This window comes from Podarcis bocagei, assembly GCF_964188305.1.
Source record: "Podarcis bocagei genome assembly, chromosome: 9".
Classification (NCBI taxonomy): Eukaryota; Metazoa; Chordata; class Lepidosauria; order Squamata; family Lacertidae; genus Podarcis; species Podarcis bocagei.
The window spans coordinates 37,656,530-37,681,539 of NC_138134.1; the positions used below are offsets into that span (position 1 = coordinate 37,656,530).

The window sequence follows — 25,010 nt, forward strand, 5'->3', positions numbered from 1 at the left end:
AATGCTTTTTTATTTGTGTGTATTGTGTTCTGATTTATATAACATTTTGTAAGCCATTCTGGGATCTACTTTTGATGAAAGAAGTTTGAAAGTTCAATGAATGAGTAGAGAAATAACAACAATAATGGAGCAACATTGTTGCCTTCATTTTTTTACTCTTTTTTGGGGGTGGGGGGTGCTGTCATGAACCGCTCGTGTACTTAAAAAGTTTACCATTACAACACCACTGAAAGTTGCACATGCTTTCATAGTACTATATCTTGGCATATCTTCTCCTATTACACTATCTCAGTCTGGCACAGATAACACAACAACCTAGACTAAAGCAGACTCAAAACAAAGCTTACCTCACCTTTTCCAGAACAGATCCATACAGTACAGCCATTTGGCATTGAAGTAAGCCCTCTTAAAAATATGCTTACAATGGACAGAATCAAAGCATTCCTAACTGGCTGGAAAAATGGAAGTCGCTTCACTTGTATAGTTAATTTTATTATAATATTCACTTAAGAAGAAAATGCTCCATATGGTTCTATAAAAAGTAAATGGTTTCCAAGGGAACAAACATACTTGCTCTACTAATTGTTCTGAATATAAAATATGCTCTCAAGCTACACTATTCCCAAAACCTAATTTAAAGGCATGGCTGAAAGCATGTTCTCTCTTACCTCTTAAGACTGAAATCATATACACACCTACTAGGGAATAAACCCAATTTGAACACCGGGGTGGTGGGGGGGTCCTACTTCCCAGGAGCGCAGGAAGGTGGAGCCGGCCGGCCGCGTCAGCGTCTCGCTGGCTCAGTTGCCCCCAAACTCGCAGCACAGAGCCACCTGCAGCAAAAGAGCCCGCCGCAGCGCTCCGACCGATGGGCAGGCTCTTCCCCAGACTCAACTCTCAGGCCCCGGACTCTCGGCCTGGCTCCCCTGAGAGTCCGGCACCCAGGTGCCCTGCACCCCTAGCACCTATAGGTAAGACAGCCTTGAAGGTATGTTTAAGGATGGTCCATCTCAAAGTTGGGAAATAATTGATGAGAAATGATTTATTTTGAATGAGTTAAAAGTTTATAAGGGACTCTGGCAAGTTGACAGGTGTTCTGTGTTTTCCTTCCATAGGCTTTGCTGGGGTGCTTTTCTCTGCAGAAAGATGTATCCAATTATACAATGGGTTTTGGAAAACTGGTTGTTCTTCTGTTGCACAGAACTGATGTGTCTGTCCCAGTGAACAAACAAATCTGTGAGTAGGGTCCATACCGCTGCCACCTACAGCCATCCAGTACCAAGGTACTTGAGAAGCTGAAACTAACCACAGGGTAGGATACTACACCATATTAATAATGTGTGTTTGGGGTGTGGCCCTTAACAGACATAATTTCCTGGCATTTTGAAGCCTGAGTTAACATGGGAACTCTTCAACACAGTGTGTTAAACCCAAAAGTGTTTTTTAATGTTGCTGGTGTTTTTTCATTTTACAAATCATGTCAGAAAAGCATAATCCTCTCTTCTGTCTGTTCAGCAGAACAATGGCCTGCATAGAAACCAGGTTTTACTACTGTATTTGTTTAGGAGTCAGAACTACATCATGAAAAATTATTATAGCAATTGTAAAAAGGATGCCAAAACATCAGCTGCACTCTAAATACAGACAGAGAATCAAGCATTTCTGATTCAAGTATAGAAAATGTTTGCTGGCAATACTTTTTATCTGCATATTTGAAACAAGACAGAAAGCTACTACTGTATAGAAAACTGCTTTTGTTGTCTCCAAGCCATGCAAACCCTTAACAATATTTTTTAAAACACTCATTATTTAGAAGCACCAAAAAGAGTAGGGGAGTAACAAAATATTCTGAGAACATGCACACACATGAGCAAATTGGAGACAAAAAGACAATCTGTGCAATTTTCCTGTTAATTAAAAATACCATGACATCAACAGGCCAGAGGAACTTTCTCCATCCAAGTGTTCTATTCACAAACATCCACATTGTCAGATATGCTATAATACACACTGGCAAGTAATTCAAAATTTTCAACAAAAAAGTTACAGTATTCATTATTACTCCCTTGCCCTTGCTGGGCCTCTACATTCCTAGTTTTCATGTCCAACTTCACTTCAGTGGAATGTTATTCATCATGAGAATAAATGCTGCAAATGTTGTGCCAATACCAAAAAAATAAATAAATCCTGGTGAATCCGAGGTTTATTTAGCATATTCAAAATGCATTAACCACCTTCTGTGGTTTTAACTCCCAGGTCCTAGTCTGAAATTCTAACCACTATATCACACTGGCTTCCTAAAGTACTTCTGCTATGGGGCAGCTATATAAATTAAAAAGGTAAATAAATATGGGGAAAGCAAAATGTCACTTAGAAAAGGATCTAAAATATTTTCCTTGAAGCTTGAATTTGTTTAATTCTGGATTGTTTTATTTGATGGTTTGATGTGTTGTATATTGCTTTGAATTTTTTTCTTTAAAATATAAAGCAGCATAGAAATGAAAGGAATAATATTAATAATAACAACTAATTCCATTGCAGCAGCAACAACAAAAATGACACCTAGGCAATCTGTTGCAGCGACCATAATCTAGATGTAAGGTGTCATTTGGTGATTAGCTTATATATCTGAATTTCTAACACTGATAATGAGTCAAATGTGACCCTGAGCCCAAAATTCATTATTGCCCCACCCACCAGTTCTGTAGGGGCAGAGTTGGTATGCTTCCAATCTATGCATTAAATAACATATAATATTTTATGCCATAAGACTGTTAACCATAAACGCCACACCATGGACAATACATATGGATCAAATAGAAGGATCTTAAGCCAAATTCCAAGGCAAGGATTTACTTCACGGGTGAAGGGAAACCAAATTACAAAAACTATAACAGGAGCTGCAGGGCAGAGGAGATGTTAATACTTTCAGACACCTGTGTGAGCTTCTACATCTCTGGTGAAAAAAGAATGTTCATGAAAGAGTAAGCATTTCTATCTCATCTAGAACCACCAGCATTATGAACTCACTTGTTTAAAACATCTTTGAGACAAACTAATGTACTACTCTGACAGTCTAATCATAAGGAAAGGTTTGCTGCAACAGCCCTCAGTGTCATCATTGTTTAAGCACCAGGCTACATTTCTATTAGGTTAAACCACAGAGCCTAGGACTTGCTGATCAGAAGGTCGATGGTTCAAATCCCCACGACGGGGTGAGCTACCGTTGCTCGGTCCCTGCTCCTGCCAACCTAGCAGTCCGAAAGCACGTCAAAGTGCAAGCAGGAAGGTAAACGGCGTTTCCGGGCGCTGCTCTGGTTCGCCAGAAGCGGCTTAGTCCTGCTGGCCACATGACCTGGAAGCTGTCTGTGGACAAACGCCGGCTCCCTCGGCCAATAAAGCGAGATGAGCACCGCAACCCCAGAGTCGGTCACAACTGGACCTAATGGTCAGGGGTCCCTTTATCTTTTTACAATTCTATTGTTCATTCCAACTGCAGATTCACATCACCTTTAAACAAACAAACAAACATTGGTTTTTGTCTCATACTGCTGGATTTTTTAAAATGAAGTTCCATTATTAAACCCGAAGTGATTGTTTGCAATCTTATGCACAGTTGTCTGGCACTAAGGCCAACTGAATATTGTGGTACTTACTTCTGAGCGCACAAGAATATGAATGTGCTGCCCTTTGCTTTCCCTGTTGGAAACGACTCAACGGCAGTTCTTTGAAGACAGCAAAGTATTTCCAAAACTTCATAACTGCGGCAACTTGTGTCTCAACAGAATACAAACTGCTATTCGGATCAGCTAGGATATGGCATAATGATTGGGCATAAGCCTCCAGATGTGAAAACCAGGGCTTGAGGGGCTCTCTCATCACAAGACAAAAAGGCTCAAGGAGGAAAATAGCCTGAAACAAACTATCAATAGCTACTAAAAAAATAAGGCTAAGCAATATATTATCTCATAGATTCTCCAGTCCTCAGAGTGCTTCAGCTTAAGTGCTATTCATTTCAATGGTACTTGCAGGAGCACAGTTCATTTGGGGCTCAGGTGTGCTGTATATCAAAACAAGGAGACTCAAGAGCAAACAACTGCTGCAATATCTTATTTATAGGGACTCAGTTACTGAAAGGCATCTTGAGCATTTGGAAGGGGCAGATCTACTACAATTGACTTGTGTTTTCCAAAAGGATCCTTTTTATTTCACTGAAAGGGAAATAGAAAGTAACTGCAAAGAATCTTTTGAAGTCTCCATGAAAAGGAGTTTGCATGCTGTTTTAGCAGTCTACTGCAGATGTTAAAGAACAGTCAGGATTCCCTTGGGCAGAGGATAGACCTTGAACCCACTTGTTCCTTTTAGGGTTTAATTTTAAACACTAAGAGATTTATTATTATTTTCATTTGGCTTTGGATAGATTCTAAGCCCTATCTTTGTTCTTTTGCTATTTTATTGTTTTATTATGATTCCATGCAAAATATTGCAGCTGTATACAACATGTAGCAAAATCTTTTGAAAACTTAACAGTTAAAAAATGAAAACATTTGAGCTTCCCTTCTTTCAATGTTTGTGTCTGATGATGTAGAGAAATAAGAAATACTTTATTTTCCTTTACTGATCAAAATCCTACTAAAATCCCTCTTGTAAAGCATCTCTTGTCTAAGCAATTTGTCACCTGTTGTTTTAAGCATCTATTTTCTTCTTGCCACCCAACTAATGTTAATTTCCATTAATCATGTCATATCTAAAATTTAGATTGCATTTGTTCTGGCAAATGCCTATTAACCTTTAAGGTGCTCCAGAGATAATAAATTGAGTTCACTGTCAATCAGTATGAGTGATGTTTTAAGCAATGCCAGTGAAAAAGTTCCACTGTATATTTCACTGTATATTTCAATATTTTCAAATATTTTTTAGGACAGTATTAAAGCAGGTCCTATTACAAGATACAAGATATTGTATAGTATTTTATCTGAATTCTTACCACTTACCTTAAACATAAATGTTCAATTTTATCATTTTTTGTTAAAACATGAAAAATAAATGTTTGAATTAATGCTTTGAGCTGAATTATCATTTGCTAGAATTTCACCTAAAGTCATGAAAAAGAGCAGATCATAAGGCCTGAATACAATACAAAACATACTTCTCTACACCTATCAGCAACTTCTAGCATGTCAGACATACATATGCCTATTTGAACCACATTACTTTCAGTGGGGTGCACCTTTCTACACACATTCCATTCATATCCCAATGTAAGATGTTGATTAACACTAAGTGCATATCCAAATATGCAAACAAAGTGTGGATTCGAATTTGTGCCCTTTTGATCTAGGGGTCTCAGTAGACAACAAGCTTAACATGAGTCAACAGTGTGATGCAGCAGCAAAAAGGCTTAAGCTATTCGAAGCTGCATCAACAGAAGTATTGTGTCCCAGTCAAGGGAAGTCACAGCATCACTCTATTCTGCCTTCGTCAGACCGCAATTGGAGTAACGTGCCAGCTTTTGAGTGCCCCTATTTAAGAAAGTTATTGACAAGCTGAAACGTGTGCAGAGGAGGGATGATCAAGGCTCTGGAAACCAAGCCCAATGACAAACAGTTGAGGGAGTTACGCATGTTTAGCCTGAATAATAGGAGACTGAGAGGAGATATGAGAGCTATCTTCAACTATATAAAGGGCGGTCACACAGAAGATGGAGCAAGCTTGTTTTCTCCTGTTCCAGAGGCTAGGACTTGAACCAATGGATTCAAGTTAAAAGAAAGGAGATTCTGACTTAACACCAGGAAGAGCTTTCTGACAGTAAGAGCTGTTCAACAGTGGAACAAGACTCCCTTGAGAGGTGGTAGACTCTCCTCCCTTGGAGGTTTTTAAGCAGCGGTTGGATGGCCATCTGTCATGTATGATCTAGTTGGGATTCCTGCATTGCAGGGCACTGAACTAGATGACCCTTGGAATCGCTTCCAACTCTACAATTATATGATTCTATGATCAAGCCGATACCGGGGCTAACAGAAAAGAAGGGAATGTGATTGTGCTGACTGACACACCCCATACCATCTTCCATCCTGTTCCAAAGGGTTCCTCAACTGTCTGAACAAGTTTTGGGGGACACTGTAGGGCTGCAGGGAAAAATTAGCATAACATCGCATCCCTTCTTCATCCATTAGATCAAGAGCCTTTTGTGAGCACAAGAACACATAAGGGATGTAATATATCTAAAATTCTATGTAGTGCAAACCAGTAACTTCTGCATTCAGATGCACATCTAATTTATACTGTTGACTTCCAACATATGAACACAAGCTTGTGTGCATGTACGCCTACTGGGAGCTAAGCAGTGCTATTGTGCAACTTCTGTTCATTTTAAGGAGTTCACCTGGAAAGCAGCTCAAATCTTTTGAAATGAATGAAGATTAAGCTGTAACTAACTGATCACACTTTCTGGTAGTTAATTCAGGAATTTATAAAATGGTCAGTGACTACTGTTATCAGTAACTACCACTTTTTACTAAACACAGTTCTGCAACTGCTTGATATGATACACACGCTATCCATTTGGTTACTACTGCTTTTTAAATCATGATAGAATGCATGCAGTTTCTTGTGGTTTTAATCCACATCTGTGTATTACCTTGCTGACAGCCTCAGGCAAAATGGCATAAAATTGATTTAAATGCTATGAGACACCCAAAGCGAAGGCACAGGGAAAGAAATCAAGAGAGACCTTTTCAAGGTTGACTTAAATCTGTATCAACCTGCTACTTGGCAATATTTTTGTCAGATTTTTCCTCTGTATCCCAGAATGCAAAATGAATACAGAAATCTTTTTCACACTGCAGCATTCATGCAGTTAGCATACTGGCTCAAATTTCATGTGGTAGCTACACACACCAACTTGAAAATTTACATTTTATTTCACGGAATTAAAGGCAATTGACATTAACAATAGGTCTGTAAACTAGTTCTAGTGAATTAGGTCCTCTTTGCTCTTTCAAGAACTGGAAATACAGCTTCCCTAAACCCTGTTATGTTGGCAGTGCTCTTCCTCATACACAATGCAGCACCTTGGCTGGAGAAGTCAAGGGTCACAAGAACAAGTAGATGCCTTCCCACCCCCTTTGCTCAGCCACAAGTACTGATAAACTATTCTTTCTTGTCCTAGATAACATACATATGTGCAGGGGATCATGGCTTGTATAGTGCAGGCATGTGAAGAAAGTCTTCCCCCCTCTACGTCCCACATTGTCACCACCTCTCTGATATTATCCACAACTGACAATCGCTTTTGCCCCATTTCTAAAGTCTTTTTCTAACTTTTCAACATACACATTCCAAGAAAAATGGGGAAGGGGGGAACCAGCATCATGCTTTTACATTCAATGAACAGTACCACTTTACATTAACCATGAATGAGCAGTTGCCAACAACGTGTCTCATGCTGAAGAGTTCCCTGTGTTACACTACGAACATGGAAAACAGGCTACTTAGTGACAGCCATTATCCCCAGAAGCGAGGTCATGTCCAGAGAAGATCTTGGTGACTGCTGTTCAGCTTTGAAACACTCTTCCTCCAATAGTTCAATGCCAGCGTATTTTTAAGGAAGAATACAATGCCTTCTGAATGGGGCAAACACCGTGTGGCAAGAGGCGAGTGTGCACTCTCTTCAAAGCGTATGAACATAGGCTCAAATTACTTTTGAAAAGTGATTAGAGATCTAATTCAAAGTGTGTTGATGAAAGGACTCAAACCTGGAAACTACGTTAAGCCCCTCAACACACTTTGATGCAATTAATTAATATTTCTTTCAATATTAGATGAGAACTATTTATCTTTAGTTATGTGAACTATAAAACAAATTCTAGTCATACCTGCTCCTTGGAAGAAACATTGATTCTTTGATAAATACTGAACCAGACAGAAGAATATACCAACAGGTCCCAATATCATCGGGGCTGTAAATAAAAACAAGAAAATGTTAGGAAGTGCAATTTGGGCAACAGAAGCAAACAGAACATTATCAATATAAATCTACATGTGAGTTGCCCATGACAGACTGCTTTTTAAGTGGTGAATTTTCTAAAACTGATTCTTCCTGAACATGTAGTGGTTACATATATAGTGTTGTATCCAACTCAGTCATACTCAGGATGGACTCACAAAAACCAATAGACAAAATGGATTAACTTAACCAATGGATTAACTTGCATGTATTCATTTCAATGAATGTACTCTTCAGCAAGATTTAGTCTGATACAGTCCAATACTTTAATATATAAAAACAACTTTAATGGTACTTTGAATGCATTTGATAACAGCAACTGGCTTGTTAGAACTGTACAGCAGCCTAAGGCTGCAATTCTGTACACACGTATGTGGGAGTAAGTCCCACGGAATTCACTTTTTTATTCAAGAGTAAGTCTCAAACATAGGATTAAGCTGTAATGATTCACTCCTACAGAACAACCACACAAACACATTTTAATGTCTTCATTTTTTTTCTTTCACTATTTAAAGTCCCTCTTCTCTTCTCCACCACCCCCAAACTAAATGCTGCTACTTTGTGCAAAATGTTCTGAGTTCTTTCCTGACAAAGTCAAGATTAGAAAGCTGCTTAATTTTGGAGGTCAGAACCAGCTAAGTATTTAGCTGCTGGTGGAGAAAACTGTTTGATCTTATTTCTTCTTGCGATATTAAAACACGTTTCCCGAGAGACAGGAAGATCCTTCTGTTGCAGAGCATTATCTCTCAAATTTTAAGCATACAATTTGGAACAATTTGGAAACCAGACTAGCTTCTAATGAATGCTAGGATTGTGTTAAAATACTATTTTCTGCTAAATTTTACATTGAAGTCATTGGCCTTGGCACAACTTTTGTTTTGCCTTTGAAATTATGCCCATATTAAATTGGACACCTGTTTCTATAACTTTCATAACCACCACAGCCACCAAAGGGCAGCAAATATGTTTAAGGACCTGAGTTATTCAATAATTCTGTAAGCTTTAAACCCAAGTATAATTACAAGTCACAAATAGTTAGCATGAACGAAAAGGGACCAGCCCATTGATTGATTGATTGATTGATTGATTGATTGATGTGACAGCATGGTTATTAAAGTTCAGAACTAGTGGGCTAATTCCAGTTGAATGCATCACATCCAATTTCTTTTTATAAAAAGTAAGGCTTCTTTAAAATGGCCACTGTGAGGTCTACTAGTTGGTGTCTGAAAATTCTTCCTAAGAGGGAAATCATTCACAAAAAAATGTTTGTTAAAAAAGCTATAAATCCAAGATTGTGGAAGTTTGTGCATGTTAGTCATTCATTGCCTGTTTCACAGCAGCTGCACATTGGGTCAACATCATCAAGCCATTTGCTATGACCACAAGGTCTCTTTCCTGGTCCATTCACTGTGATATTACATCCTGTCTACCAGCAAGAAACCTTGCCACTAACATCCAATAATAACCCCCCAAAAACTGGCCACAGGATTGGCATATACCCTTTAGAAGAAATGAAGCCTGGTCTAGAAGCTACAACACTATTTAATCATTATATAGCCAAAATCAATGACTGGATTTTTGTATACACTGGTCCTAGTGGTTAAAGCTGACTGGAAGCTCTCTGTGGAAAATACGTTCCCAATAAGCAATTCTGATTTACTGCAGTGCAGACCTGGCTAGATCCCAAGACAACCTGGCCAACTGTCTAGCTATCAGAAGGTATAATATACCTCAGGGGGAGGAAGGGGGAGTGAAAAATCAACAGACTAGTCTGGCTGCAGCTACTCTTTGCATTATTAAATATCCTATTGGATGACTTTCACAAAGACAGTGGAAGCACAGTGCAAATGAACGTCCATAGCTTGAAGAGGCCTCAGCACACTGTTTGAAATTGGTATGCAGAACTCTGCAAAGGCTTCATGAACAGACTTTACTTAAAATAATATTCGAACATCTTTTCTTTGCCCTTGGAAACAAACATTAAGGACCAGGTAATACTCTGAAATCAATGTTTATCATTTAACACAGGCTATGGTTTACACATCGGCAGCCCAAATTGAAACACTAACTTTTTCTCCCCCACCAACATTCACAGACACCTCTGCAGAACAATCGTGCTCCTCTGAAAATCAAGCCTTTGTGTAATCATAAACTCTATGGTCCATGGTTAACCCTAAAGTAAAAGCTGCTTCTATATCTTATTGCAGCAATAAAGAGCACCAATTGCTTTAGCTAATTGTCTAAAAGGAATTCTAAATTCTGTGGCTGCAGCCTCAAGTTGTCTCCCATACTGTATTTGGGTATACAAATTAAGCAGAAGAAGCATTGTCATTTCACTGCCTAACCTTGTTTTTTGTCTTCATTTTAAGCTCCTCCTCCCCCTTTAAATCGATCCTACCCAGATTCCTTCTCTATTTCTGAACACTCCCATCTCATTTCTCTTTGTTCTCTCTTTAAATCTTAAAGCCTCACATCCTTTATTCTGTTTCTAACCATTTTCTTCCTACTTCTTTTGGAATGCACTTCCCCTAGATATTCATCTCAGTCTCTGTCTTGCTTCCATTTTCTTAAGAAAGCATATTTTCAGAATCACCTCTTTTTTCAAGTTTACCCTGATTAATGTTGTTCTTATCATTCTCGTTCTCTGCCTTACTGGCATTTTGTTTTGTTTTTTACTATCTCCTCCCTCCCTCCCTTTTTTCTTGGATTGCCAGTTTGAGAGCAGAGGCAATCTTTACCCACCACCACCCTCCAAAGCATTTACTATTGTTAAACACTTAACAAACCAATTGTCATAATTATTAACCCAGACTGCTCCACCCCTTCAATTTTTAAAAAAACCTCTTACTGGTTTGATTATAAGTTCTGCAGAGACCACTTGAAGTGCTCTTCTCCATTTGGGTTTGCTCAAGAATATAGCTTCTCTTGAAAGACATTTCTATGGATCCCTGTGCCATCTGCTAGGTCCTTTGCAGATGTGCCACCAAGAAGCAACCACCCAGGAGAGTACTGTATTGCTAGTACAGTGGTAGCTCGGGTTAAGTACTTAATTCGTTCTAGAGGTCCATTCTTAACCTGAAACTGTTCTTAACCTGAAGCACCACTTTAGCTAATAGGGCATCCTGCTGCTGCCACGCCACCGGAGCACGATTTCTGTTCTCATCCTGAAGCAAAGTTCTTAACCCATGGTACTATTTCTGGGTTAGCGGAATCTGTAACTTGAAGCGTAGGTAATCCGAGGCACTGTATGCTTTTAGCCTCCTTGTGTACACTATTTTAATAACTGCTATTTTATTGTCATTACTCTATCCGTAAGCTGGCTAGGTCATATTTAATATAGAAAGTTAAGACAATAGTGTAAGAAATAATGTCTTGAGGCTGATATCTGCAAGCAATAGCATTAAATTTCAACGTAAGTTCCACTAACACAAGGAACTACTGAGTTGACACTTGGGAAAGTTATTCAACAGGGTGGGGAAAGGGGAGGTGGGGGAGTGGGAATTGTACTCAGAGGAAGTGCATCCTCTGAGTCCATTTATTTACATCCCACCCAATAAATCCTTTATTCTGCAAAAAAGCAAAACAAAACAAAACCTAAAACTAAAACTTCTGGGGGAACAAGAGTTTAACTCTGCTTCCTCCAAAACATTTCCCCTCTTCCTACAGTCTTTATCCCAGAAATGGAACACACCCACTTCCAGTTAATAACTCCCTGTAGGCAGGTTAACTGACCTCAGTGGATGCATATCTCCCCATGCCTTCTCCTAGGGATCCTTTTCCCTCTTTTGCGCTGCTGCTAAAACAGGTTAAGGATGGGTAAGGAGGCTTTGCATGTGGAGCATCTTGCACCCAATATAGGCTTGAAGCTCTCTCTTCTTCCTGTTCCCAGGATTTCTGGAAGCATGAGGGCAACCCCAGTGTAACTCCTAATGTTTTCTGCCACAGCAATCCAGTGGATACACTTTCTAACCCTATTGGCTGACAGAAAGTGGCACATCAAATTTGTGTGGCATTTCCCCATGCTGTGCCTGTGAGAAGATACCATAGCTTCTATTTAAACTTCCAAAAGAAAAGACTTCTAGCGCATTCCTATGTGGGTTTAACATAGCATTCACTCTATTAAATGTGCACAAGAATGGAGCCATAGCTTCTCAGTACTGTATTGATAAAATGTTTTGCCCAGAGGAGGATACACACACGCACAAACACACACATGCACACAGAAAAATAGGCCATTCAATAATTTATGGGTTGATCATAGTAGGAGCTAGTTTTGAAGAGAGAGCCTCAGGACTTACTAAAGGGCAGGGAAGAAAAACAAACAATCACGCTCAAAATCACAAGACAATATTATATTGACCTGCCAGTATATCTATAGAGTGTGACCCACAAACCAATTCAACTGGATCGTAAGATTATGCAACAGGATGAAGCCAGAATTGTGATCTAGATGCTATGAATCAGTTTGCACCTTCATGAAATACCTAAATTTGTTCTATGTCTATAACAAACAGGTCAGTCATGCAAGTGCCAAATGGAAAATGGGTGGATAAACATGGCATAAAATTCTGTTTTCTACTTGTCCTATATGTAAACTGCTAGAAAGAAAATTTAAAGCAAGAGCATTGGAAGGAGCTTTAGATCTCAAATAACTGATCTCAGAAAGTATCAAAATGCTACTGAACAACAAGTGCTATTGGTCCATAATATTTAAAACTATTTCGACTAACCATACCTGTTAAAAATGTAGTCAAGTTGCATATACACATCTTTCTTCTCAATACTTACAAAGGAGTATGGACATTACATAAGCACAGTATTAGGACAAGTACACTGTGGAATGTCGCTAGGTAGAAAGACTCCCTTAAATTCATCTCTGATGCAACATAATCTAGTTCATTGTATTTTATGCCAGCACTAGTAAATGACATCCCCCTGCCCACTACCTCCCACCTACCTCCCCCCCCCCCGGTGATAAAATTGGAAGTGGCAAACTGCTGTGCAAAGATCAGATAAAAGTTTCCATATACAGTGGTGCCTCGCAAGACGAAATTAATTCGTTCCGCGAGTTTTGTCGTCTTGCGATTTTTTTCGTCTTGCGAAGCACGGTGTCGGGAAAGCTTTGGAAAAGCTTCAAAAATCACCAAAGTCTTTAAAAACCTCAAAAAAGGCTACCACACCGCGTTCTATGAGTTGCTCCTCGAAGTCAAGTCGCAACTGTATTAACGGTGTTAAGAAAAAGGAAACAAACTTGCAAGACGTTTCCATCTTGCAAAGCAAGCCCATAGGGAAAATCGTCTTGCGAAGCAGCTCAAAAAACAAAAAACCCTTTCGTCTAGCGAGTTTTTTGTCTTGCGAGGCATTCGTCTTGCGAGGTACCACTGTAAGCAATGTAGTATGAAAGAAAGATAACCACTCACTAGTACAAAACTTCATTTGCTTCGTGCCTCTCGTATCTCACTGTTTCACACATCATTCTGTGAAAAAAGAAACAAAAAGCATTTATAAATAAGAGCACTTTTATTAGCTGCTATTTTATATTACAGTTAGGCCAGTTCCCTTAAAGCCACACATGCTGAGGATAAGTGGCTATCACTAATATATGGCTGCAATGTAGCAGTTTTCTCACAGTGGGTTTTCAAACACTTATCAAAATAGATGTGCAAAAAGCGAAGGTTGCGGACCATGATCTGCTATATTTGATTTCAGGGAAGTGAAATCTTAAGTCCTCACAAAGAATGTTCTTTGTTGTTGTAGACATCATGAGGAAAATAATGTCAAGATCACCATCCCTTAAGTGACAGTGATTCTATTCCATTCCATGTGTCACTTTCCATGTTATTTGTTAACTCTGCCTGAAGATACATTTATTTAAATTTGCTCTCATTCCAGAAAGCAAAGCATGTGGCATATTTATGTTTTTAAATATATACATACACAAATTTCTCAAAATGCTGAATGCAGGGAGTATAGGATATAAACTTATTTTTAAAAATTAGATAATGATATTACTCTGTTACAAGCACCTTAAGTCTTACATGTTTATGCAAAGCTGGTCCTGGGGGGCAGGAATAAAGAGATAAAACAGATTTACTTAATTAAGTCTTATTCATTTTATTGAAGTGAATGGTTCCTCTTAAGTCTGGGGGGGTGGGGTCTTCTACTGCATAGAAATACCTTTCATGTTACATGTAAGCTACAAATCATGTTAGCACAGAAAAGTTAATACATTTACCCAGTATCCCAGGGCAGGAATGGAATTCTTACTCAAAAGATTTATCAGAAAATGAACAAGCAGACTCCTGTACTTTTGGGATTTACAACAGAAATGGAGGATTCCCTATTGTCACTTCTGTCAGCGACTGTGCTTCTAAAAACTGATTTATGCCACTAGACTTTCTTTGCCACCATGAGTTGCAACTCACATAATTGTGCTATTTAAAAATCTAATATACTAATGTCAGTAGCTACCTTCCCTCCAGGTAACTTTCAAAGCTCATCCCTTGCCAGAATCAGCTACAGAAGGAGTCTGCTGGGAGTCTGTATCTCTGTGTGTTTTCACCTGGCAGCTGCCAAGCTTATTGGGGCTGTCTGTTCTCTTTCCCTCCAGATAACATTAAAAGCTCAAGCTTTGTCAGAGGTGTGAGCCTTTTGGCACAAATCAAAGAGACCTGTGCCCCTGCAATGAGGGAGAGAGAGCCCAGTGCAGTCTTCCAAACTAGCTGTGAAAAGAAGTTACCCTTAATATTGTTTATGGAGAAAAGACATCATAGAGAATCTGGATATTCTATGAAAACTGTTGCCCCACCCCTCCACAGAAGTGATCAAATTCTTAAGGGTGAAAAAGTAGCTGAGGCTCAAAACTATGAAAGATTTTGCTGCCTGGGAGTGTGCTGCTGCACTGGGTTAAAAAATTACCCTTCTCAGAGATAAGGTCAACTAGCACTGGTGCTCATAAGCCCATTTTTTGATGCAGTATTTTGAATCTCTATGTGATTGTATTGAATTGTGTTAATTGATGGATTTGATTGTTTTTCTATGTTATTTATATGCTATTGTGTTTTTGATATTATAGTGGTTGTAATGTATGCTAATTTTAAATCCTATTGTTATTATTGCGGACTGCTTTGAGTTCAACATTGCTGTTGGAAAAGCAGGATACAAATATTAAATTTTGACCTAGCTCAGGGCACCATGGTACCTACCCCTGTCACCAGCAGGCAGCAATGTAATTTCAACCTGCGTTAACAAATAATAATATGATGCTGGAACATGTTTTGACATACAGCAATGCAAGAGCAATTTTTTAAAAAAAGGAAAGCAAGGCAGAGAATGCCACTGTTGCACACTCTTTCCATTCTAATTTTCCAAGTTGTTTGTAATAGTAACAGGTACCATGACAGAGATGGGAAACACACAGATTTGTTGCTCAATATTATAATAGTGAAATGCTTTAATGATAGCAGTAAAATGTGTCTGTTCATAAAGTTGACATCTGAGATTTTCACATGTATTTAACAAAGTTTATCTAATGATACTCCTGGAATGTGAATTAACAGATTCTATTCCCAGCAGTTCCATCCTCTACAGAATGGCTTAATTGCTAACTTGAAACACTTTACCTATAACCTACATTCAGCCAAACTACTTTCATTAAAAATTTCATTTCAGAAGATCTGAATTCTCATGATACGTTTATTCCAATTAAATTTAAGACTCTGATTGTGCATTCACAAAAGAAAAGATGTGTGATGAAGAATGAAGGAACTGTTACCAACTTCCATCTGGCTGTAGATTTCTGATATTTTCTTAACTTTCTGACAGAACTTGTCACAGCCAAGTGTAGGCATGTATAGTTCCCAAAGTCATACTTAGTATTTCAGAACACTAATTAGCAGGTTTCAGTTGTCCTTGAGTTCCACAATACAACACTGTGAGCGATTTGAAGCAATTGCATTCACACATACTCTTGCTTTCTCTCTTTATTCTAACACAGCTTGCTCAGAGAGCCAATGTGTGAACCCACATTTGTCCATATGATTAGGAGACAACACTTAGCTAGCTCTAGATGGGGCAGCACTCTCACTGGAGGAGCAGATTCGCAGCTTGGGGGTTTTCCTGGTTACCGGTACATTTTAATCTCAGGTAGCTTCAGTGGCACAAAGTACCTTTTACCAGCTATAGATAGCTCACCAGCCACAGGCTATCCTGGATAGGGATAGTCTGGCCTCAGCTATCTTTGCTCTGTTAACCTCCCAATTTGGTTACTGCAATGTGCTGTAAGTTGAGTTGCCTATAAGATGGTTCTGAAGCCCAAATTGTTTCAGAATACAAGAGCAAGAATTTTAACTGGCACAGCTCTTTCATATCATATCTCACCCATTTTAAAAGAGTGTCACTCGCTGGCTAATCATTTTCATGTTCAATGCAAACTACTAATGTTTACATCTAAAATGCTAGGCTGCTTGGAACCCAAATATCTTAAGAAGCACCTGATCCCAATAGTGGGTCCAATGGTTAAGAAGGCAGTTCCTGCACATGCTGTAGAGGGAAGTGAGGGGCAGATGGGCTTGCCCACCTGGGAAAGAAGCCCATCTAGGAGCAGGAAAACTCTGATCTTAAACCTCTCCTGCTTTGCAGGGTATCTTTGGAGGAAGAAAATACCTTACACAAATTCGGAGTGAATTCCCCAAGACAGTTGGGTGGTACCTTGTGCAACTTCTGCTGCCAAGCTGGTACCAAATGTATTGCTTTGATTTCCTTAGCACCACATCAGCGAGTCTTGTCATCTGGGCAGCCCAGGACCTCCATACACACTGCCCAGGCTTGCACCCCAGGGAGGTCACTTCATTGATGTTAACACAGCGGTTTGACTCCCCCCCCCCCCCGAGACATATTCCATTGTCTTTGAGACAGATGCATGACAACCTGATCTCGTATCAACCCACTTTGGTTATAAAACTATCGGCCAATGCCCTTCTCCAAGTGACACCCTGTCAGAAATAAAAATCATTAGCTATTTTTACTGTAACTTCCTTTTCTTACATATTGAATTTCATATTAAAAGTGTGTCATAAGCTGTTTTGAGTTAAGTTATAAAGAAAATGGGATCTAACAACTTCAAATAAACCGATTTTTTAAAAAATCATTAAATGGCATTCTTACAAGACACCCTAATAAACTTCATGGCCATCACTTTTCATTGCTCTGCAAACTTCACTAATCAACAGTATGTAAAACTGTGTCAGTATAGGAGTTCTATATGGTTCTCCATTCTCTCTCTCTCTCTCTCTCTCTCTCTCTCTCTCTGTGTGTGTGTGTGTGTGTGTGTCTGTGTGTTTTCATGAGACCAGTGGCTGTATATTTAGGTATTCCTTATCTAAAGTTTTTAGTTTTGCTTTAAGTTTCAGTTAATCCACACTGAGAGGAAGTGTATTACTTGACTCCCAAAACAGAATCTTTTCTGTTAAAAAGCAGCACCTTGTGTTAAAAAGAGGATAAAGCACTTTCATTAAACAACTTACCGGAGCTGGTGTTCTCGTAGATTAGACAAAGCTTCCATTCCGTGTAAATAGGAATACACAATCTCCAGATCCTACAAACAGAGAAAACCATCATTAAAATTTTGAGATCAATGCAAATCACTTTAAATACTTACTACAGTATTAAAGTATGCAGAGGGGAGCTATATTTTATATACATAAACACAAACAGCCTCCTAAAACAAATGAGTGCTAATCTATTGGACCATTGGGAGAATTGCTTATTTTTACAAGACTGGGATTTTCTTGAAGGCATCTTTCTTCTCTAAATAGAATATAAACTGGACATAATTTAAATGCCATTTCAAGAAGATCTCTAATGAAATGATTTCATTGCCTATACATCACCTTCTTTCTCCCCTGCCCTAGCACAAATCTTAAAAATATCTTGCAAGCTTGAAAATTATCATCAGCTATTTCTGAAAAACACATCACCAAGCGCACAATCTTAGAAATTCCAAGAACCCATTATTGTCTAGATCAATGGCTATATTAAAATATAAAGCACTTGCATTAAAAGGAAGAAATTCACTAAATTAAAAGTAGATTACCTGACCAAAATAGTTTAAGTAAATCAAAATTAGTGTAACTTGAGCAGTATTGGGGGGGGGGGACATTTTTTTAAAAAAATCTTAAAGGTTTGAGGCTGCATCTATTACTGACAAGAATAATAGAAATAAATTAGAGAAATTCCACTGTGCTTTATATAATTTTAAAACCTTGAAATAAAGAGCAAACCAAGTCACCATGACAAGATATAGAACTGATTCCAACTACATGTTAGACTAGGAATTGTTATCTGAAATACCACGATCAGCTCAACACAGCTTTTTGTATCATTGGTTCTCAAATATTTTCTACCACCAATAACAAATAATTAATGCCTCAAAGCCTTCTGTTCTAGCCATTATAGCATCTTCTTAGCCCCTGTCTCTGGTAAATGAAGCTGTTCCAATACCAATCATTCTTAACATATGGGCCAATTGGCTAATTGTAAGGCACTATTCTACTTATGGACCAGATGCATATAGAAGGTCCTTAAATTGTTGTTCTTGACATTTCTTTTGAAGATTCCATCACTTTAATGTATTGGGAAGTTTTTGATGCTTGACTTTGGCTGTGCTTTTATTATATTGTAAGCTGCCCAGAGTGGCTGCGGCAACCCAGCCAGATGGGAGGAGTAAAATATTATTATTAATATTTTGGACTATCCCTTGAAATGTCACAGCAGCACAGGTATACGCTATAGATATTGCATGTACCCACAACAAAAATTAAGACCACCAATGTAATAATAATAATAATAATAATAATAATAATAATAATAATATCAGTTATTTGATATTTTACTCTCATTTTAAATTGGGAGTTACTTTGCCAAAGTGTATAGATTCACAACTCTAAGTAATGCAGTTCACATTTTTAAAAATCTCTACGCTAGATTTTCTAAAACAGGAATGGCATTACTAAGTGTTGTGAATATCAATACACTTTGGAAAAGTGGTCCCAATTATAAGTTAGAGTAGGATATCAAAGGACTATGTGGGAAACCGCTGGAACACTGTCATACTCTAAGTAGAGCATACAGTAACTAGATAACGGAAACAGTGCATGTCTCTGCATGCACCATGAAGAAAAATGAATCTCTCAAATGTAAGAATAATAGACTGTGATCATAAAATACAGCTGCTTCATTTATATTTTCACTAATCTATGTATCTTGAAGGGGGAAAATACTATAGAGAAACTTAGGAAATTTTTTGATCCCCAGCAATATAAAGGATTATTCTGTTTAAAATTCTGTTGGGAGCTGCCCAGAGTGTCTGGGGAAACCTAGCCAGATGGACAGGGTATAAATAATAAATTTATTATTATTATTATTATTATTATTATTATTATTATTATTATTATTATTATTTCCATAGCAATGAATAATGCAAAAGGAGCTGGGTGAAGAGTAGTCTGTGCATGCCACTCTAATGGTCAATTGTGTCATCTGGCAACAATAAAACCAGACCCCAACACACACACACCTGTATCTTTATTTTATGTTAAGAAATTTATATTCCACTTGATTCTTTAATTTAAAAAACCTCAAAGCAATTTTTAAAAAGAATAAAGTAGTAAAATCAGTTTAAAAACAGTTTAAAATGTTAATTAAACATTCTACATATCTGTCTAAACAAACATCTTTTTAGGAGGAACCAAAAAGCAAAAGGAAGTATGCCTGATGTCAATAAGCAGGGAGTTCCCAAATTATGGTTGCTGCCAGACTGATTTCTTACACAGGAAAGAGTGTGCAGGCTTTCCTTAATTAACCAGGAGGGCAAGAGGAAAGTAATCTACATCCTACGTCTGTTTTAAATAAATACAGAGCTAGAGATGAAAAAGAAAAGTACACTCACAGACACACAGATCTTATGAAAACAGATCGAAACTGTGCAAACATTTTTCAAGCTGCTGCATAATCTGAGCTCCTGTCATCTGTTGTTAGGCAATCTATTCCACAAACAGTTGCTTTGAAGGTAGTGTGAAATCCTGTAAAGCTCTTCCACAAAGCGCTAAGAAGGAGCTTCTATTAGGAAGCAGCACCCCCCAACCGCCCCTGCCATTCACAGATAATGGAAAAATAAGTATTTTGTGAACTTCTGGGTGGGGGCTATCAACCACCTCAAACTCTTCTTCAATCAGGAGGAAACACTCAGAATAATTTTGGAGCGGGATGAAGTACAGTCATGCCTCATGTTACGTTCTTTCAGGTTACGTACCGCAGCGACCCGGAAGTACCAGAAAGGGTTACTTCCAGGTTTCGCTGCTCGCACATGCGCAGAAGCACAAAATGATGTCACGCACATGCGCAGAAGTGCCAAATCGCAACCCGCACATGTGCAGCCACGCTGCTGCGGGTTGCACTCTTTTCATGTTGCAAACGAGCCTCTGGAATGGATCCCGTTTGCAACCAGAGGTACCACCATACAAAGAGATATTTTAGTTTTGCTTCTGCTACCTGTTTTATTTAATAAAATTAATACAGTGGTACTTCCAGTTATGAACTTAATTCATTTCGGAGGTCCATTCTTAACCCGAAACCGTTCTTAACATGAGGCATGTTTTCGCTAATGGGGCCTTCCACTGCCGCCGCTGCCACCGCAAGACTTCTGCTCGCATCCCGGGACAAAGTTCACAACCAGGAGCATCTACTTCCGGGTTAGCGGAGCTCATTACCCGAAGCGTTCGTAAGGAGGATGGTACGTAACCCAAGGTTCCACTGTATGCCACCTGGCTGTACATGGTTTTATTTGTGATGGTTATAAATTTTATGAGTTTATTTTGATTTAATTTTTTTATTGCTAATTGCAGTTTTAATGTTTGTTGAAGGTGAGGTCAGCATGGTGCCCTCCACATATTGCTAGACTACAATGCCATCACCCTTGACCAGGGGTCAGCAAACTTTTTCAGTAGGCGGCCGATCCACTGTGCCTCAGACCTTGTGGGGTGCCGGACTATACTGGGGGGGGGGGGATGATACAAGAGCACCACAAGCCCCAGATAAGCAATCTGTGCCTTGTGAGTGGCAGGGGCTGGCGGCAGCAATGTTGGTGGAGGGACGATGAGTGACGCGCAAAAGGGCTCCAGAGAGGGGCTGCGTAAAATGGCAGCCACTCGAGCGCTGCTGCTGCTAGTACCAACAAAGCCCAGACCCCTCCTCCTCTAGGCAGGGCAGGGAGAAGATGGGAAGAGGGAGGGAGGAGGCACTGGCGCCGCCCTGTGAAGGAGAGGGAGGGAAAGGGACAGAACGTGTGCACTGGCGATCCACGTGGCAATTCCCGGACCGTCTGCAGGCCAGACCCAGATAGCAATTGGGCCTGATCCGGCCCGTGGGCCTTAGTTTGCCAGCCCATGCCCTTGACCTTAAAGACTGGAACTGATGGGAGTTGTAGTTCAGCAATATCTGGAAGGCACCAAGTTGGCTAACCTCTGGTTTATCATATACTGCCTTGGAACCTTTGAATGAAAGGCAGACTACAAATACCTCCAGAAGGAAGAAAGGAAGGAAGGAAGGAAGGAAGGAAGGAAGGAAGGAAGGAAGGAAGGAAGGAAGGAAGGAAGGAAGGAAGGAAGGTAGGTAAATACAGATCACAGCCACACTAACCCTAGTGCAGGACTGTATGTACCTCTGTACTGTGTGCTTTTAACTATGCCTACATATGAGGACAACTACAGGCAGAAGCAGGAATATGCTTTTCTACTGGGCTGGAGACTTAAAACAGGGAAGCAAGTAATTCCATTCCAGCTTGCAGATAGGAAATGTTCATGTGATAAAATTTGCAGAGGCAAAACACCACTGAATCATGCAATGCACTGAAATAAATGGCACAGCCAGCTACTGGACTTTGATAGACACATTCATTGCAAAAAAGGAAGTAACTGCTCTGCATATATATCAATAATGCAGTTAATATCTATTACCTATTGGCTGCAGATATTACCACTTATATAGTACTGAGAGTCACCACAGAAAGTTTAGATCAAAATTGCTAAGACTCATCAATTATATTTGTGCTACTTGGCCATGCACATGAAATCTTAAAATCTAAGTCCTCTTGGAAGGTACTATGAATCAACCCAATGAAATATTTTACTTTACAGAGAAAAGCAGATGAAGGTTCTATCACTGCTTGTGTATATCTTCCTTGGGAAACTTTCTAATGTACTATTTCTTGGAAGAATACTATATAACCTCTTCTTTTCTACATATAGCAGATTTATGGTGCATAAAGAAACAGGACAATTAATTCTAATTGTCCTGAGATGCAAAAGGAGAATAAAGACTGATTATTACAATGTAAAACAGAAGGAAGTAAAAATGACTTGGATTTTCATAATAGATTTTAACAGAGGTGGGGATGTATGGTCCTCCTGATGCTGTTAGACTTCAGCTCCCAATTTCCCTGACCATTGGCAATATTGGCTGCAGTCTATAGAAGTTGGGAGTCCTTATTCTTATTTTATAGTATTAATAAACTAATTCTTTCCAGATTTTTGTTTTATTTTTACATTTTTAAAAAGGAAAACAAAAATTATTTTAGTATCATCATTATATTCCTTATGCACACAGATGCTCACTAATTGTTTTCCAAAGTGAAAATATTCAAGTGAAAAACTGATTTCTGAGCAGTACTGCTAGGTTCCAATAAGTAGCATGTGCATTCAATCACATGACTTTTTGGCATGTTTGCCACTCAATGAAGATCCAGAGTCCATATTCTACAGCCGCAACATTCTTTTAGATAGAATACCAATATACAGCCAATATTCCTGACAGAAATTTAAAAAGTTTCAAATTTCCACTAGATGGCAGTCTGGACCAACTTTGGTCTTTGAAAGGTTGGTTTAAAAAACCCAAATTCAATTCCAATAATTAAAGATATTCTGTTAATAAACTAGACATAAAATTATGTTGTTTAGGTGTTTCACCTGACACACAGTTTCTGTCAATGTCAGTTGAGCTGCTCAGTACATAATTTTTATTCTTTTGAAATATACATAATAGTCTTTAAAAGCTTTGGCTCTGAATAGAATGAATCATTTTGAAATGTAATTATATTACATTTTACTTTACTATAATTCTCTTCTGCTTAAATGTTTTATTGAATGTATTATTAGTTTATGTTGGAAAGTTATTATAAAATGAATTATTGATTGTGCCCCCCCCCAAAAGGGACAAATTTTGCACAATTTAAAGCTCCTGCTATATCCACTGCTTAATATTTAATCATTGTTAAATGAATTATGACTGAATTTGTTTGCAATGCTGATGCTACAACAGTTATAGACTGTGTTTCATGAATGGGGGGGGAACCACTTGAAATATATTTATTCCAGCAAATACAAAAAACTTAATATTTTAAACACAATTTACACAATGTTGAATGTGGTATTCAACTTATTGTTATTTAACTTGCAAGCCAACATGCACACAAATATTTTTGTGGAAAGCTGGCAAACAAATTTCATTAGCTTATTTCCTTCAACCAACAGTTGTTATTCATGTAAACTATGTCAACAGAAAGACAGGATAAAATACATGCTGCATTTGTTTCCTCACAATATAGAATTCTTGACTTTAATGACAACTTTTATTTACACACTGACACACACACACACACACACCTCATTTGAGCATCCTATAAAAACAACTTACTGAACAAGTCCTTGAAAGCAAGTCACACTTTACTACAAGATCTCTGTTCCCCCTCCCCGCCCCCTTAAAAACACAAAAAAATCTAGAAAGGGATAACCCACTAGGAATAGCATTTAACTGAATGAAAGCAGGTTTTAATTGGCAGATACAAATAGGTAGTCTGCACTTAAACAAATATTTCATGGGCTGACTCGGTATGCCTGCTGTCAATTAACCAGAGTTAGATCAGAAAGAAAAATGGGTTCAAACCAAATACACCTGGCCAACTTCTCAGTTTAGAGAATAATGAAGGATAGTTACTGGATAGATGGGCATGCCATCTTTGCAAATTAAATGAACTCCTGCTGTTAAGTATAGAAATCAACTAACCATTACTTAAGCTTGGGTGAAGACAATCTGATTTTGCCCTCTGAGAACAAAGCAAACATGAGAGGTAAATTCAGCTGAGGCACACCAATTTGCCTGAGTCTACACTGAATTTCATGGCTGACTTTACTGACTAGTGCACATTAATTTTGTCCAGCTTTGCTTATATAAAAAAGCAAGCATGTTTCTCTTTGCTTCTATTTTGGGCTTCACAAGGAATCTTTGCATTTCAGTTATTACTAGGTACATCAATAACTGCATTAAATATTTCCTTAATGGAGGATCAGATATGGTTGTTTTTCCCCCCAGCAGCCATTGGTGAAACCTGAAATTAAATAGGCTGATCTAATTAAGTCTGCACAACAGGGCCATCTTACAACTAATGCAAATTGTTGACTTCCTGGCTTCAATGTTCCACACACCCTTTTTTGTTTAAAATTCAGCCTGAAGACAATTTGTTTAAATTTTAGGTAGAACTTGTGTTAGCCAGATTACTTTATACTTAGCCATCAGAATCCAAAACCTGACGACATTTGCAAACCAAAAATGTTTTCTGAATATCAGAAAAAGTGCTTGCAGTCTGCAGTAGAGAAGTAAAATATAATGGCACTATTGTGCACCATCTCCTATAACTAGCTACTTGTCCTTCAAGACCTGGATACTATTGCCCTCCCTTCACAGTGTAATAGCTCCATCTATAAGCTCATGAACTAGTGTATATAAAGAGGCTTCCAATTATGATAAGTAGTAATAAGAGCTATGATTCTGGAGATGACTGGCAAGGATTGTATGCATTAGACACCCAAATGCATATCTGATTTACAGTACTTGGGAAATTAATAGCAGCAACATGCGGGTTTCTTTAAGCACAGAATGAAAAAAAACGCTT

The 25,010-nt window shown here is 38.6% G+C and overlaps 1 protein-coding gene across 4 annotated transcripts in view; it reads right to left on the minus strand.

Annotated features, from left to right (window-relative positions):
* The window catches only part of RAPGEF2 (Rap guanine nucleotide exchange factor 2), a 162,881-nt gene that overhangs the window by 85,782 nt on the left and 52,089 nt on the right, over positions 1–25,010 (minus strand). For all 4 annotated transcript variants that reach the window (XM_081208648.1, XM_081208649.1, XM_081208650.1 and 1 more), the window contains exons 2-4: positions 17,533–17,603; positions 13,429–13,485; positions 7,878–7,961 (exon numbers count right to left, since the gene is read on the minus strand). In XM_081208648.1, coding sequence (XP_081064774.1) covers positions 7,878–7,961; positions 13,429–13,485; positions 17,533–17,603 — 212 coding nt within the window. The remainder of the gene's footprint in view (positions 1–7,877; positions 7,962–13,428; positions 13,486–17,532; positions 17,604–25,010) is intronic.